The sequence below is a fragment of the Nannizzia gypsea genome, genomic scaffold (genome assembly GCF_000150975.2).
Source record: "Nannizzia gypsea CBS 118893 supercont1.3 genomic scaffold, whole genome shotgun sequence".
In the NCBI taxonomy this organism is placed as follows: Eukaryota; Fungi; Ascomycota; class Eurotiomycetes; order Onygenales; family Arthrodermataceae; genus Nannizzia; species Nannizzia gypsea.
Genome location: NW_003345199.1, coordinates 2414489 through 2429150, shown reverse-complemented (window position 1 = coordinate 2429150; position 14662 = coordinate 2414489). Strand labels below are relative to the sequence as shown.

The following is a 14662-nucleotide window of genomic DNA, read 5'->3' as shown; positions in this document are numbered from 1 at the left end:
AACCAACAGCAGGGTTAAAGCGGTGGGATGAGCAATCTTAGTAAAAGCTTCTATACTCTTGGAAGACAGGTAAGCAGTATCTCTGGCGGCCCTTTGCAAGCTTGACCGAGTGAACGTGAGCGTGAGCAGAGCGAGTGTGCGGTTTTCCTTTCTACCGTTTTCCTCTCCCCTTTTGTCAACAAAAAAACGGCGGCTGTTGTGCCATTGGCTCCCTTTTTCCTCCCCTTTCGGCGGTTCCTGGCTGGAGGGAAATAAGCGCGCTGGGAGAAGCGCCACCCCGGCTAGCTTCCCCAAAAGAACCTACAGCCTATCGACCTCTCCAGTCTACGTATCTTGGGCGATCTACGCTGCCTAGATAGATATTGATGTCGAAGGCGCATAGACAGTTCTTATATGACATATCGCTTGCCTGTGGTACGACCTTTTCCTCTCGACATGAGTGCGACGCTGGCTTGAGCAGTAGGACTGGCTTGTGTGGTAGGACAGCTGTCAGCCAGGCAAGAGCTAAAAGGACCCAACTACTGCACAGGTGAAGCAGCCACCGGACCACCGCGATCAACCGGGTCGAGTCCTCAGCCGTCAGGCTCATCGCAGCTGACCGCCGGGATACCTAGTTAGCCCTCCGGTGGCTTGACGCTCGCTGCAGGAAGTGCTGCGACCCGTGCTTGAGTTGAGACAATTCTCCTCCGTACATGGGCGCCGCTTTGTCATTGGAGCTGTGCGTTTGCTGCCGAGTTGGCTAGTGACAATCCAGAGGAAGATCCCGTGAATGATACTACTTGGAAGGATATAATACCTTTGTCTACCCCGCTGCCGAGTTGAGGGGGGGTTTTGCTCTCGTTCTGTTCATCGGTTCTTTTATACCTGGGGGAGCTTGCGTCAAGGATATAGCTATCACGGACATACCAGCACGAAAATAACAGAAAGGACCGCCATAGCACTCCGGAGAATAACTAAATATGCGGGGTTTACTCTGGTTAGTTAGTGGCCTTGTCGGCCTTGCACTGGCAAACGTCGAGAAGACGATGTTCATATCGCCAAACTTGGACACGGCACAGTCCGCCCTTTTAAAAGCCGAGTTGAACACTCTTTCACCTTTAGCACCGAGCATTAGAGCACACCTTGACGCTGAGTTTCCAACCGATACGGCTCCTGCTGGGAAGAGGTCGTGGTATCGTCTCGAAGGGCTGGTTCCTGGACAACGCTATGAAGTTCGAGTGTGCTGGCTAGCAACAGTGAGTACTCCCTGCCCGTAACCACTTCGGTATTTTTGGCATATCAAAGCTGTCTAGTAACAAGCCACGCTAACTACTCTCTTTAGCAACCTACCGAATTCACTCTATCAACATATACACCATCTGAGATTCTTCAGTCTCCAAACCTGCTAGCTTCCCTAGCTGAATTCTCCGAGCTACAAGCCCACCGTAACCAAAACAGTACTTCACTGGGAACCTCTATCCGCGCCGCCGAGGTAACGCTGTACCTCGTCGTTGATGCTGCAGCAGACTACTTCACCTCAGACAAAGCACTGATGGCAAATGTCCCACCAGTCCTCGTCGACCTCATTCTTGACCCCTATATTTTTAACATTCTTCCAACTTCCCTGGTGCCTACTTTGGGCTATGTTGCGGTTTCAGCTGTACTTGCATGGTTCATATCACGATATGTCTGGCTCCAGCTTTCAGCCGCAGCGGAGGTGCTGGATGTTGATGCCAGGAAGGAAAGTCAAACACAGCCTCGGTCGGCTCCGGTGCAGAACAATTGGATCGGTGCTGCAAGGAAAAAGAATAACCGAATTAATTTTTTCAGCTGTTAATTGAGTTGTACATGGTGAGGTGTTGGATTTCTCCGTCTTGGACTCCGGCGGATTTATGTTTCGCATGTGTTAGGATGCATGAAATTGGCTGAATGATTTCGTTTACTCTGCTCCTCATGGTATATATCACTCCTTATTCAAGCAGGTCTTGACAACCTTGTTCGCTCACCTAATATGAAATCGGAAGAGCAACTCTATACGTGTCATTGCTGCTAGGAGACTTACATATCCTTAGAGAATATTATTCATATTCAACCCCATGATTCTACTAGTCGGCTAAGGAAAAGCATAGCATATACATTTTATTTGGCACAGTCCTGCTTCTCTAAACCTATCCGGTCTGACTACTGATACGTATATACAGGCCTTTATACCAGGGCTTCGTATGACGCTACCATACGGCAATTAAATGGGCTGGGTCTCGCGCTTTAGCCAGTTGGTCGTCAACTCATCCTTCTCGAAGAAAGGACTGGTCTTCTCCCAGACTTTCGCATGGTAGTCGTTCACCCATTTCCTCTCAGCTTCAGTCAGGAGAGAAGCATCAAGAAGTTTCTGGCAGAAAGGAACCAAGGTGATGTACTCAAATCCGAGGAAAGGCTTGTCACCGAATTTGTGTGGAGTCTTGACTTCCTTGCAGATCACAAGGTCTAAAAGATATCGTTAGTATAAAGAAGATAGCAGATGTGGCTTTTCTTTTTCAGACTTACTCTCGAGACGGATACCGAAGTTGCCGTCCTCATAATATCCGGGTTCTATTTGGTAATTAGCATCGGATTAAGTAACTTGAAGGAGAGTAAGCTTACCGTTGGAGAGAACGTTGCTGGCGGAGAGTGGGACTTCAGCATACTGAGCTCGGCTTCCGATGCCCATAGGTCCCTCGTGGACGTTCTAAGAATGATGTCAGTAAGGCTTATAAGGAAGAAACTGGGGGAGGCCCGTACCAAGAATGACCCAACGCCGTGGCCGGTTCCGTGGAGGTAATCCAGACCTTCCTTCCACAAGTGCTGTCGAGCAAAGGAGTCAATGGCATATCCGGTGGTTCCCTTGGGGAAAATGGCATTGTCAATGCTAATGTGTCCCTTGAGAACAAGTGCATAAGCCTTCTTCTGGAACTCGGTGGGCTCTCCGAAGTGAAGAGTTCGGGTAGTGTCAGTGGTACCATCGAGGTATTGGCCGCCAGAGTCACACAAGTACATGGCCTTCGGGTCAATTACAGCACATGTGGACTTCTCAGGCTTGTAGTGAATTGTAGCACCGTTGGCGCCGGTCGAAGAGATGGTGTCAAAGGAGTTGCCGACGAAGTGGTCATACTTCTTGCGAATCTCAAAGAGCTTGTTGGCTCCATCTACCTCATCCAGCTTGGCACCTTCTTTGATCAGGGCATTTTCAAGCCAGGCGAAGTACTCGATCAAAGCTGCGCCGTCACGAATGTGGCATTTCCTGAAGCCTTCAAGTTCAACCTCGTTTTTGATGGCCTTGGCGTCGGTTATGGGGCTTCGAACCTCGACAACGTTCTGCTCTCCTCCGAGGGCAAGGCTCACGGACCAGGAAGCCTTGTTGGACAACAGGAATTTTCCACCGGAACCGCTGCTAGCCGATGCCTTTGATTCGGCGAGGGCTTTGGAAGCTTGGAAGATGCTCTCGTATGGCTTGAGAACGACCTTGCCTTCGAGGTGTTTTCTGGCTTCTGGAGACAGCTTGTTCTCGTCTACGTAGAGTTCTGCCACGGAGGGAGTCACGATTGCATATGAGAAGAAGACGGGGTTGTATGGAATACTGCATCAATCAGTATGGCGGTTAACTAAAGTGGAGATGGGATTGATATGAAGACTTACTCGCTTCCACGGAGGTTGAAGAGCCATGCAATCTCATCCAAGGTGGCTATAAGGCATTTGTTAGTATGTGGTTGCTCTGGTGTAGATATGGAGTCATACATATCACCATAGCAGATCTCTTCTTTGCGGCCAATTCCTTTCGTAGGTCTTCTACCTTCTCTTCGAATGACTTTCCTGCACGCTCGACAGGCTGTACAGTAATCTGGTTGGAAGGTCGTGCAGGACGTTCATCACCCCAGACGGCATCGATCAAGTTCTGGTCAATTCCAATCAAGGAACCTCCGGTGGTCTTCAACGTCTGAGACAGCTTTCTGGCATCGGCTGTAACGTATAGTTAGTCACAGATGAGACTTGTCAAGGGTGCATGCTGTAGACTCTCACCTGCTGTGATGAGTGACGGATCAACGCCAACAACTTTGCCGTTCTCAGCCTGCTCAGCAGTCCTATGTCCAGCTTGTCAACCATTGTACCGAAAACAACGTTTCACCGCGGACAAAAATATACCATTCTTCCCAGGTTGGGACACCCTCGACGCCTCGCTTCAACAGAGTCCAGTTGGAATCGAGTTGCTTTGCAGCTTGACTGAAGTATCTGCCGTCCGTAGACAGAGCAGCTTTACTCATGGAGACGATAGCACATCCCGCGGAGCCAGTGAAGCTGGATATGAAAGCTGCGGGTAATACGTATGAGCGTCTGCCGACTGGTAGGTATTACGGGTAGGTATTTCTTCTCTATGGAGGGACAGGTCTAACCTCGACGCCCATCACAGGGAGCAATGTACTCTGACTGATGGCTGTCTTCCGAAGGCACAACTTTAAAGCGAAGAGTAGAAAGAAGAAGAAGAATGAGTATAAGTCTTTTTTTATTATCAAGGGACTGTTGGTGGTGTATCTGATATGCATACTATATACATCGACCTTGTTCTGAGCCATCAGCTCTCGCAGCTTTGCGAGACGCTGGGTCGTGTCAACTGGCGGCGGCGGCATGTCGAGAGCAGTGCGGAGTATCTGAGAGGTAGAAAACGGTCGACTGGACTGCCCGGAGGGAGATTGGAAGTAGAGGAACCGTGGTTTGAAGAGAAACCGGAGAGGATGGCGGAGAATGGTCATTTATCGGGCGGACGAGGGGTTCTTTATAGAGGAACAGAGGAGAACGAGGGGCTTGTTCCGTGTCCGGGGGGATCATCCGCATGCAAGGGCGGCTGCGGAGAAGTTGCTGTTACTTTCGCTGTTAGTCTTTTGCCTGCTTGGGTTGGATTCTTCCTGCCCGTCGGTTGGTTGGCAAGATGTAACTATATACAGGGGGCGGGTAGTTCAGCGAGCGAGAGAAGGCGATCCGCTTGAGCCGGGCGTCCTATGCAACCCACTAGATATAGCAGTTAGTCAGGTAGTAGTTGGTCAGTTGATTGGTACAGGAATGATATCCCGTCAAGCTTTCGTCTGCTTGTTTGTTGATATCGACCTTTTTTTGTATTTTGCCTTGCGAGCTGCTGACCACGTGACCATCTTCTTCCGACGTCCTTTTTTTCTCCTTTGGGGAATTTTCGACTTCACGACAACTTTTGAACGCTGGAAGCGAGTGTTCTGCAGTGGTGCATTCGATGGCCTGACCCGATGAACCGGCGTCGACAGCCATCAGATATACCAAAAGAAAGGTGCCCGCCACAGCGCCATAGTCTCCATAGCTATCCCGACCTCCGGTGAAGCGAGTTGCGGCCCCTCCTTTTGTGACCAAGTAAGAGCGAGCAATGCTGTTTATTTATCAAGCGAGTTTCTATCCCGCAGCCACCAGGCAGCCATGCGTTCCGTATATGAAAGGGAATATACACTTATGTACCAGATTCCTAGAAAGCACTCTTCTTACTCTCCAAGGCTATGCTCTGTCTAGAGAAAGGAATGGCCCTTAATCCTGTGCTGTCACTGTTGAGTCTCCATTCCCTGGACGTCCGGTAAGCCAGCCATCGCCTGGTCAACCCTGCTGTTGTGTTGCACCCTCTACCAACTGGTGCAGTCTAAAGCAACTAATATATCTTCATTACTACTACCATTATCATCATTATTGATTGACTCTCTTTGCTCATCCCCTTCTTCCTATATTTGTGGGACAGAGCAGCTTTTTTCCCCTGTGGCTGTCTATTTCTCTCTACTACATTCATTATTGCCTTTGATTCCTGTCTGTCACAGGAGGACACTTGCTGTCACTGGTTTTTGATAACAAAATCAAGAATATCTTCTACGAAATTCCTTTTCCTAGCCAGAATCTCTCTTCTCCGTCTCTCCATATTTGGAGAGCCAACCAAAAGAGAAAAGAGACTTAACAAAATTTTCTGATCCTGGTGGAGGTAGTATCCAGGATGGACCGGCAAGATGGATCAGGCTCAGCTACGCAGCAGCAGCCTGATATTGATGCCCTGATTATAGAAGCGAGACAGGTATGTACAGAACATCTTTTTATGTGTATCTTACTTGTAACTTGACTGACCGATCTCCTCTAGCTCGCAACTGACTTAACTACCCCTGGTCTCGCTAGTCAAGTGGCCACTATTCAAGAGCGTCTACTAAAACTACAAAAGTCGAGTGCAGGATGGATGATAGCAGATGGCTTTCTAGGATGCGAAGACCCGAACATCAGGTTCTATGGACCGCTTACGCTGACAATGAAAATTAACCAGGAATGGTGAGGACGCTACAAGATCCCGCGTATAAGGAACAGTTCACTTCTAACATAGCCCTCTCGCGCTTTATTAGGGAAATCCTCAATGTAGAGCAGCGGCTGAGTCTCCTTGCCCAGTTGATGAACTGCTTCGTAGTGCTTGTCGACTCTGCGGAGAAGCCGTTGGTCATGAGAAAATTCTTCTCTACGCTAACCACATTCTTTTACAAGCCTGGGTCGCCGTGGACATATAGCGTGCGTCATGTCACTGTGACTTTGGCTAATGGGAAATATCTTCCTGAAGATAGGTCGGAGGAACCTACTCTCGCACTACATGCGCTATCAGCCCTCAGCCATGAACGTCTGACCGCGCTGCTGTCATTTTGCACGGCATTGGCTGAGGAGTCTACGCGGTATCTTACAGAAGGGTTGGTGCTTTCCCACTCTTCTCCTTTTTTAGAACTCATGCTTACGCCACTAGTAGTACCGAATCTGGTAATCGACTGCAAGTCAATACTGATGACGCGTTCCACTTAATCGACTATGGCTTTGAGCGTGCTGTAAACAATGCAAGCGGTGCCACAAACCAAAGCATATCAGATCACTCTCTCGCTGTAGCCAAGCAGTCCATCCAAACACTACATGTATGTACTACGCTTCTAATTTGGCTGACTTCCTTATTATTTCGGTACTGATTATAGCAACAGGCATGGCTGCAAGCATTCCATAATGGAAAAATTAACCCTCCAGGTCTTGCTGAGAAAGTGAGAAAACCTTTAGGCTTTGCTGCACGCTTCTTTAGCGTTGAGACCTTAGCTTTGCCTGTGATGGAGCTATTTGCCGAAACCATTGCCAAACAATACAAGCTGGTCGGTACGGATCATATCGATGCCATTCTAGACTTTATAGTCGGCCCTGGAGAGAAGTATGCAATTGCCTTGGTGAATGGTGAGTATGACGATGGATCTCTGAAGTTCCTGGATCTCCTTTTACGATTCTCAGCGCTCGACCAGTCAAATATCATTGTCAGAGGTCCATCCGATGAAAAACGAGAGAAGGTTCTCTTCCTACTGTACAAACTATTTCACGCACCTGGCTACGCCCAGGTGGATGACTGTGCCGTTATTTTGCTTTTAGAATTCTGGACTGAAGTTGCAAGCGATATAGACGAGCTGGTTCTTGATGGCGCACTAGCGGTCTCTGAGGAAATTAAACAAAAGCTTGCGAGAGTTATTACTGAGGGTTATGATAAACTACGTTTCCCAAGTCATGAAATCTCTGAAACCTGGGACGACGATGAGCTAAGGCTGTTCGTCTACTTCCGCCGTGAATTTACCGATTATCTCCTGGAGGTATATCCGCTGTTGGGAGTTGACGTTATCCGCCACATCCTAGAACAAGCTTCAACCTCGATTGCAAAGAACGACTGGGAAGGGTTTGAAGTTGCGATCTATTGTTTAGGATCTCTCGCGGAATCAGTTGCTGAAAACGAACATACCGACCATCTTCTTGATGACCTGTTTTGCTCGGAAGTATTTCAGTCAGTATGTTTCGGTCAAAAGGAAATTCCCCTGAAAGTACGGCAAACCATGGCAGACATGATCGACCACTATACTCCATATTTTGCTAGGAATGGGAAGCTTCTTGCTCCAGTATTGAACTTCCTGTTTAGTTCCCTTGATTTCCCTTCTTGCGACCCAGTGGCCTCACGATCTATTTCCTCCCTTTGTCAGTCATGTCGAAAGTTCCTTCCTATGCATTCTCAGGGGTTTATCGACAAATTCCACCAGCTCTGCACGAAAACTTCGCTCGGTGACTCAACCCTTGACCGTGTTGCGGAGGGTATTGCGGCGGTCATCCAAGCAACGGAACTTGATAGCGAGAGAGCTGTTGCTTTATTAAAATTACTCAATCCTTTACTCCAGGAGGCACAGGCAGCCTGCCAACAAGCAAGCAGTGGGCAATATGAAGAGGGTCTAGCACGAAGTTTAATAGTAATGCGTTGCACCGCAAGTATTGGACGGGGTATTCGCGCCCCAGAGGATGATGTGATTGACCTCGATACCCAAGACTCCCAGCCTACTTCCGACTCCTTTTGGGTTAACGATCCCCTTGGAGTATCCGTTACGGAAACAGTCATTCGCATACTGGATACATTAGTGGGCCAGTTCCCCAACGAGAGCTATATGATTGAGGCAACATGTGATGTCCTCAAAGCTGGTTACACCGAGAAGCTTCCAGGGCCCTATGTTCTCCCATCTCAAGTGACAGTTCGCTTTGTAAAGGCCACAAACATCTCATCTCCTCGCTTTTCAAATGTGATGGCTACTGCAACCGCATTTTTAGCCTCCCGCTCTTCAACACCCCTTGTTATTGAACAGGAAGTTACTGAATTGACCCTGCACACAGCTGCTTTGATACAAACCTTGACAATGTCATCCAACAGCTATGATCCTGAAGCGGCCCACAGCTGTATAGACTTCCTTACTCGCCTAATCCCAAGATACTATGTGCAGTTCTTTAACCTGCAGTACGTGGATAGCGCCCCGCCCCCTCTTCCTGCAATCCTTAGTTTCACTCTAGATGTTCTCAAGAGGCCCGATCCCCTACCTCTTCGCGCATCTTGCTCATTCTGGGCGGCCATACTATCTCTAACAGACCTACCTTCCGGGCTAATCTCAACCGGAGCTTCTATGGGCCGTCCCCAACCTAACGAAGCTCCAGGGTTTCTCGACCCATATTTGAGCGTCCTTGGTGAATCCGTTATACACCAAATTGCAGGAAACTGTGCTCGTTCAGACCTCGAACATTTCTGTGAAGTCATTAAAAAATTTGTTTTCAAACATCAGGGTGCTGCTCGACTTTATTTCGGCAATGGGCTGGCATCACTGAATATTGCTCCCAAGGCTCCCACCTCTGACACTGGAGCGGCGGAGTCATTACCGGCACCATCTGTTACACAGCTGGACCTTCAAAAGTTCCTTTCTACAATTATTTCTCTCCGAGGGGCAAGACAGACAAATGCAATTGTCAAAAATTTCTGGGTATCTAACCGGGGTAAAGGGTTTGCATACGCATAGGCGAAACTTGATACTGGGATATTGATGAAAGGAAATCCTCATCTCCATACCATTAAACTACGAGTATAAGGTGCAAATGCTTCAACGCAGGGAATGTATGTCTAGTCACACAAAAGAACGAATGAACGAACGAATGGATGAATGCATGGTAGAATATAGTCATGCGAGAACTTGTAAGTTCTTTTTTGTTCCGGTGTTGCGCCATTGTTTTGCGATTTCCAGGGTAGAAGGCATGTTACTGTGCATTTAGATGCAAGGTATTACCAACATCTAAATAAATAGGTACTTAGGTAAGTAGTTACGGCTGATGCACTGCGGTCCGCTTCACCGAAGCTAATTATCAATGCTTTAACTCGTCGAGTTTAATTTCTTTATCATGTCTCTTTTATCCAACATTTCAACACCCTAACTATCCTTGGCATGATGGCATAAATGTCGCATTTTCTTCCCCAAAGACTGAAGGATCGATCATCAAATATCAGCAGCTGGCACGGGATAGCTTCTGTTGAGAGTGAGAAGGTTGCCTGGCGCTTCAGGGCGCAAATAGCTAAGGGCATACTTATCCATCAACCTCATATCGCTGATATCTCATAACACTGCATCATGATTATACCCTACGGTTTAAAAACTGGTTTCAACTCCTGGATACCCAACACTCCCATCTAATGTGGAGATGCATACAACAGCTTACCGTCTTTTAGTGGTTGCGCGATTTACAGATACCCTCTGAATCAGTTGAGTATCTGGTCGTGTGAAACATTTCTACGATTGTGCAATGGTGGAGATAGAATGAGATAATTTAGATTGTACCCCATACGGCCCCAGATTATGGCGCTCAGCCTCGAATCTGGGGTTCCTCTTTGGCCATGATACCATATTTCAATGCATACCAGTCTTCCATAAAAGGGACCTTAGACCCCGTCTATTTGATACGAATTCTTCTCATCATCAGCATATTCAATCTCATCTCGACTAACTACTACATCCAAAACAAATTGCCAAACTCGACTTTCGAAAATACTCAATCTTCAAAATGCACTTCTTCATTGCTGCTGTCGCTGCACCCAATCCAGCTTACACGGCTCAACTGAGTAGTATGTGACTTATACCCCTATATTTGGCAGCTATGGTCCGGTACTTTATAGAAAAGATTGCTAATACCACATAACTAGCTGCTCTTCAAGTCCGAGAAGGCCAAGAGGTTAGCTTCATCCCTGGATTATCCACGGAGAAACGTGCTAACAACGACGGTAAGAACATCACACATAGCATGTTCATCTTTATCAGCTAGACAAGTGGGCTGATAAATCTTACAATAGGCTACCATAACTTCTGTAACGGCCCCTGCACGGGTTACTACTGCACGCTCGGCGCTAACCCTCAGTGCTGCGTTACCAATAACGGTTGCGGTTGCTGCTGGTATATGGATGGTGCAGCCTATTACGCCGACACAAAGCCTACTGATATCAAAGCCAACCATGGTGGAATGGTCGACGCGGGATCTACGAAAAGTCTCGCTGACAAGGCTGCTCCACACCGACAACCTGCCAGCCAATATAGGGTCGGTGGGTCAAAATCGAAGGTTCATTAAATCTTATACGCAGTCTATACCTGATACGCTTTCGCCTCCTCGGAGGTCGACTTTGATTTGATATGAAAAAGGTTTCATATGCGAGTTTGTGAAATGAGGATGTTGACGGGCTATCTATGACTTGAATTGCACCTGCAGCGTGCATATTTAAGACATCTGTCTTCCACAAGAGCCGTTTGGCTAGGCGTGATGCGTTGGAGTTCTTTTTGGATAGGGTCATGGATGATGGGTTTACGTATAAGGCTGGGTAGCATGATTCAGTACAAATTGATATGTATGGAAAGGAGGGCTTCCTTATTTACCTGGGTCTATCTATAATCTAGCAGTGTATAAGTGAACCTCAATTTCTTTTGGGCCTGGGACAACTTTTGACAACGCTATTCCATCATTACAAGATTTTCCAGTCACGCCATTCACAAAAATACTCGTATCAGGAGAACACAAAAGATATATCCGCAAAATCCCAAGGTGTTAAAACATAATGGAGGGACAATGGCTCAGAAACACTGATTCAGGCAATCCCATGCGTGTGTGTTGAATCCATTAAATATAAAGAAAGCTCAGAAGGTTTTCACCTTAGTAGCCTCGCCCAGATAGCTTATCCTTTTCGCTCATGTCTCGTACGCTAATACCAACCATGGCCTCACCGAGGCCCTCGCTCAATTCAGCCAACACCTTAGCATCCTTGAAGTGAGTAACGGCCTGGACAATGGCCTTGGCTCTCTTGCGTGGGTCGCCGGACTTGAAGATTCCAGATCCAACGAATACACCGTCACAGCCAAGCTGCATCATCAGGGCAGCATCGGCAGGTGTGGCAACGCCGCCGGCAGCGAAGTTGACAACTGGAAGTCTGCCCTTCTCAGCGGTCTCACGAAGCAATTCGTATGGAGCGCCCAGCTCACGAGCAAATGCGCGCAGCTCGATTTCGGGATCTTGAGCGGACTGCAGGATGGACCGGGCACGGGCGATTTCAGTGTTGACTTGACGCATGTGCTTTACAGCCTCAACAACATCACCGGTTCCAGCCTCACCCTTGGTGCGGATCATAGCAGCGCCTTCAGAAATACGGCGGAGGGCCTCACCCAGGTTTCGGCATCCGCATACGAATGGAACGTTGAAAGAGTGCTTGGTGACGTGGTAGACATGGTCGGCTGGAGTAAGGACCTCGGACTCATCAATATAGTCAACGCCAACAGCCTCCAGGATCTAGATTTTGGGTTAGCACGGTATCCGAATTGCACAGAGCTTTCCCCAGAGAAACATTGACTAACCTGACACTCAACGAAATGTCCTATCCGGGCTTTGGCCATAACTGGAATTGTGACGGCGGCCATGATCTCCTTGATCATGCCAGGGTCAGACATGCGGGACACACCACCCTCAGCTCTAATATCGGCTGGAACACGCTCAAGAGCCATAACGGCAGAAGCACCGGCTTCTTCAGCAATTCTTGCCTGCGGATTAAAATGCCGAGTCAGCATCGATGTGCCCCTTGGTTTACAACACGAAATCTCCAGATTGCAATGAAACGAGACGAAGTTCAGCATATACATACCTGCTCAGCATTGATAACATCCATAATGACACCACCCTTCAACATCTGTGCAAGACCGGCCTTGACGGTGAAGTCCTTGGTGACATTGTTCTCACCGGTATTGCCGTTGGCGGGGTGCTCTTGTGCCATTTTGGATAGATAGTTGGTAGTATGGGGGGTTAACTCAAGGTAGAATGGATTTGGCAACGAGAATAATGGAGTGAGGTGATGGTAAAGCTGGTTTAACGAACAATTGCCCGGGAGAAAGAGGTGAAGATATGAATTCTGTCAAGAGAAAGGAAAGATGGAATCTTGCCCCCCGCAGTTAGTCAAAATTTCGGCTGGAAGACAAAAAGATTTTGAGTTTTAGCGATAAGAACGGAACAGGCAAAGTTTACGGCCAGGGATGAGTCAAAATCTACCAATTTGCAGGTTGACGCCCCTTTGCTTTTGGAGATTCTCGTCGTTGGCAGGGCGCAGCTGATAAATGCAGCGTATATTAACTGATGGCGAGCGCTCCGTGTGGGAGAACGGAGTACATTCTCACGGACAAGTCATATGAGCATGTCCCTTTGCTTGGTTGGTCGCATCTGAATGCCCTGCCATGAGAACGAGTCGCCGCGGATACCCGTATACCCGCCCGTAGCGAGCAAGCCGCAAGACCTTGGGGGTTTATCAACTGGTTTGTTTTTTATCGTAGTTGATGACATATGCTGTCTAGATGTAATTGAAAGGTCCCTCTAGAAGCTAGTCAGATGAGGGATGTTGATGCTTCCTCGTATCCATCTCTCCGCACATGCCTTTTTTCTCCGCGGCCACGCTAGGAAAGCATCTTTTTTACCGAGATACATCATAAAGCATGGGCCGAGATCCTGTATATGCTTCATCAATACACAACAGGGGGGTTTATTCCTTTGGTGGGCGTCCACATGGTCTTGTGCATGGCGTTGTCTAAATTTTCTGCTGTGCTGCCCTTGGACAACTCAAAATAGACCGTGTCTCTTCATCGATGTTCTGGCTCAGCACCTAGGTAGTTAGCATTCAAAAATAAGCATCGATGGCAACTTTGTCAGATATAACAGGTTCTAGACCAAGTATGATTAACGCCCTGTAAGAGCTGAAGAATGGATGAAGGTGAACAACTTCGCTGTTCGTTGAAATAGACACGAGTTTCCGGATGTCCTGATTGGGCAATGGTCCCGAATATACGGATAAACTATGGTCCGTGCTTGCCGCGCCCTCCGACGTCATAGCAAAAGAGGGAAAGAAGGAAGGAACAACAACAACAATAACAGCAACCATCAAACTCGCATAGAAGAGCGACAGTTTGAGGCCATTGAACCTAACAACAGCAAGATATCACTTCAACCCTTGCTTCTACGGCTCCTCTCTCGAAAGGTCACCCACACAGCTCCACAATGGCCTCCCAGTTCCTCCGATTCGCCTGCCGGCCGCTCCTCTTTGCCGTACCGCTGTGTGCCTCATATTCGGTGCTACAAGCTAGAATCAGCTCTCCTATACGCTGCGATTACGCATCCGGACCTCTGCACCCGTCTTTATCAGAATTCAGCCTTCAACATGGAAACCCTTCGTCCCAGCAAAAAGGACTGTTCGGTGGTCTAATAACTGCCGAGACGGCCCGCCAGATCAGCCTCGGCAGTGCCCTCGGGGTTCTCACTGGACTTGGACTACGCATTTTCTCGAGGACCCTAGCGTTTTCCCTTGGACTTGCCATTATAATAATTGAGGTGTGTCTTAATCATAGCTGCATCAAGCAAGTCTTCTCTTGTCCTTGCTAACGATTTGGACAGTGGGCTGCATCCAAAGGATACGACATTCTACCGACGAGCTGGTTGCAGAGACACATCAAATCCGTTGACTTCCGAAAGCTAACGCATGAAAATGTCCCTTTCAAAGCTAGCTTTGGAACAACTCTGGCTATGGCTGCTTTTGGTGAACTTTAGATCGATGTTTATATAGATCTCCTTTGTCTTAACAGTTGCGGTTGGGGAAGCCGAGCCGTGGCATATATGCAGTACCATTTCTAGGATACACAATGCACTACGGGGCTAGTATATACATCTTTTATACTTCGTCGCAATTGAGATCGGAGGGTATCACAAGTAGCGAGAAAGCGTTCATTATTACTCATTC

At 48.0% G+C, this 14662-nt stretch overlaps 6 protein-coding genes across 6 annotated transcripts; 4 read left to right on the top strand and 2 right to left on the bottom strand.

The window, feature by feature from the left end:
• Window positions 1-959: 959 nt before the first annotated feature.
• Window positions 960-1816, top strand: MGYG_04347 (hypothetical protein; the record flags this gene model as incomplete). Its single annotated transcript, XM_003174122.1, has 2 exons — window positions 960-1235; window positions 1322-1816. 2 exons carry the CDS (start codon window positions 960-962, stop codon window positions 1814-1816), a joined length of 771 nt encoding a protein of 256 aa, XP_003174170.1.
• A 405-nt stretch (window positions 1817-2221) lies between these two features.
• MGYG_04346 (aminopeptidase P) lies at window positions 2222-4760 on the bottom strand (the record flags this gene model as incomplete). Its single annotated transcript, XM_003174121.1, has 9 exons — window positions 2222-2463; window positions 2524-2568; window positions 2620-2704; window positions 2758-3592; window positions 3652-3697; window positions 3751-3972; window positions 4033-4094; window positions 4156-4321; window positions 4556-4760. 9 exons carry the CDS (start codon window positions 4758-4760, stop codon window positions 2222-2224), a joined length of 1908 nt encoding a protein of 635 aa, XP_003174169.1.
• A 1244-nt stretch (window positions 4761-6004) lies between these two features.
• On the top strand, window positions 6005-9383 carry MGYG_04345 (hypothetical protein; the record flags this gene model as incomplete). Its single annotated transcript, XM_003174120.1, has 5 exons — window positions 6005-6082; window positions 6146-6327; window positions 6399-6731; window positions 6788-6947; window positions 7011-9383. The coding sequence occupies 5 exons, from the start codon at window positions 6005-6007 to the stop codon at window positions 9381-9383; spliced, it is 3126 nt and encodes a 1041-aa protein (XP_003174168.1).
• Window positions 9384-10416: 1033 nt separating this feature from the next.
• On the top strand, window positions 10417-10974 carry MGYG_04344 (hypothetical protein; the record flags this gene model as incomplete). The annotated part of the gene is made up of 3 exons (XM_003174119.1): window positions 10417-10477; window positions 10556-10633; window positions 10703-10974. 3 exons carry the CDS (start codon window positions 10417-10419, stop codon window positions 10972-10974), a joined length of 411 nt encoding a protein of 136 aa, XP_003174167.1.
• A 576-nt stretch (window positions 10975-11550) lies between these two features.
• Window positions 11551-12658, bottom strand: MGYG_04343 (pyridoxine biosynthesis protein PDX1; the record flags this gene model as incomplete). The annotated part of the gene is made up of 3 exons (XM_003174118.1): window positions 11551-12180; window positions 12246-12428; window positions 12530-12658. 3 exons carry the CDS (start codon window positions 12656-12658, stop codon window positions 11551-11553), a joined length of 942 nt encoding a protein of 313 aa, XP_003174166.1.
• Window positions 12659-13926: 1268 nt separating this feature from the next.
• On the top strand, window positions 13927-14472 carry MGYG_04342 (hypothetical protein; the record flags this gene model as incomplete). Its single annotated transcript, XM_003174117.1, has 2 exons — window positions 13927-14256; window positions 14320-14472. 2 exons carry the CDS (start codon window positions 13927-13929, stop codon window positions 14470-14472), a joined length of 483 nt encoding a protein of 160 aa, XP_003174165.1.
• Between the last annotated feature and the right edge of the window lie 190 nt (window positions 14473-14662).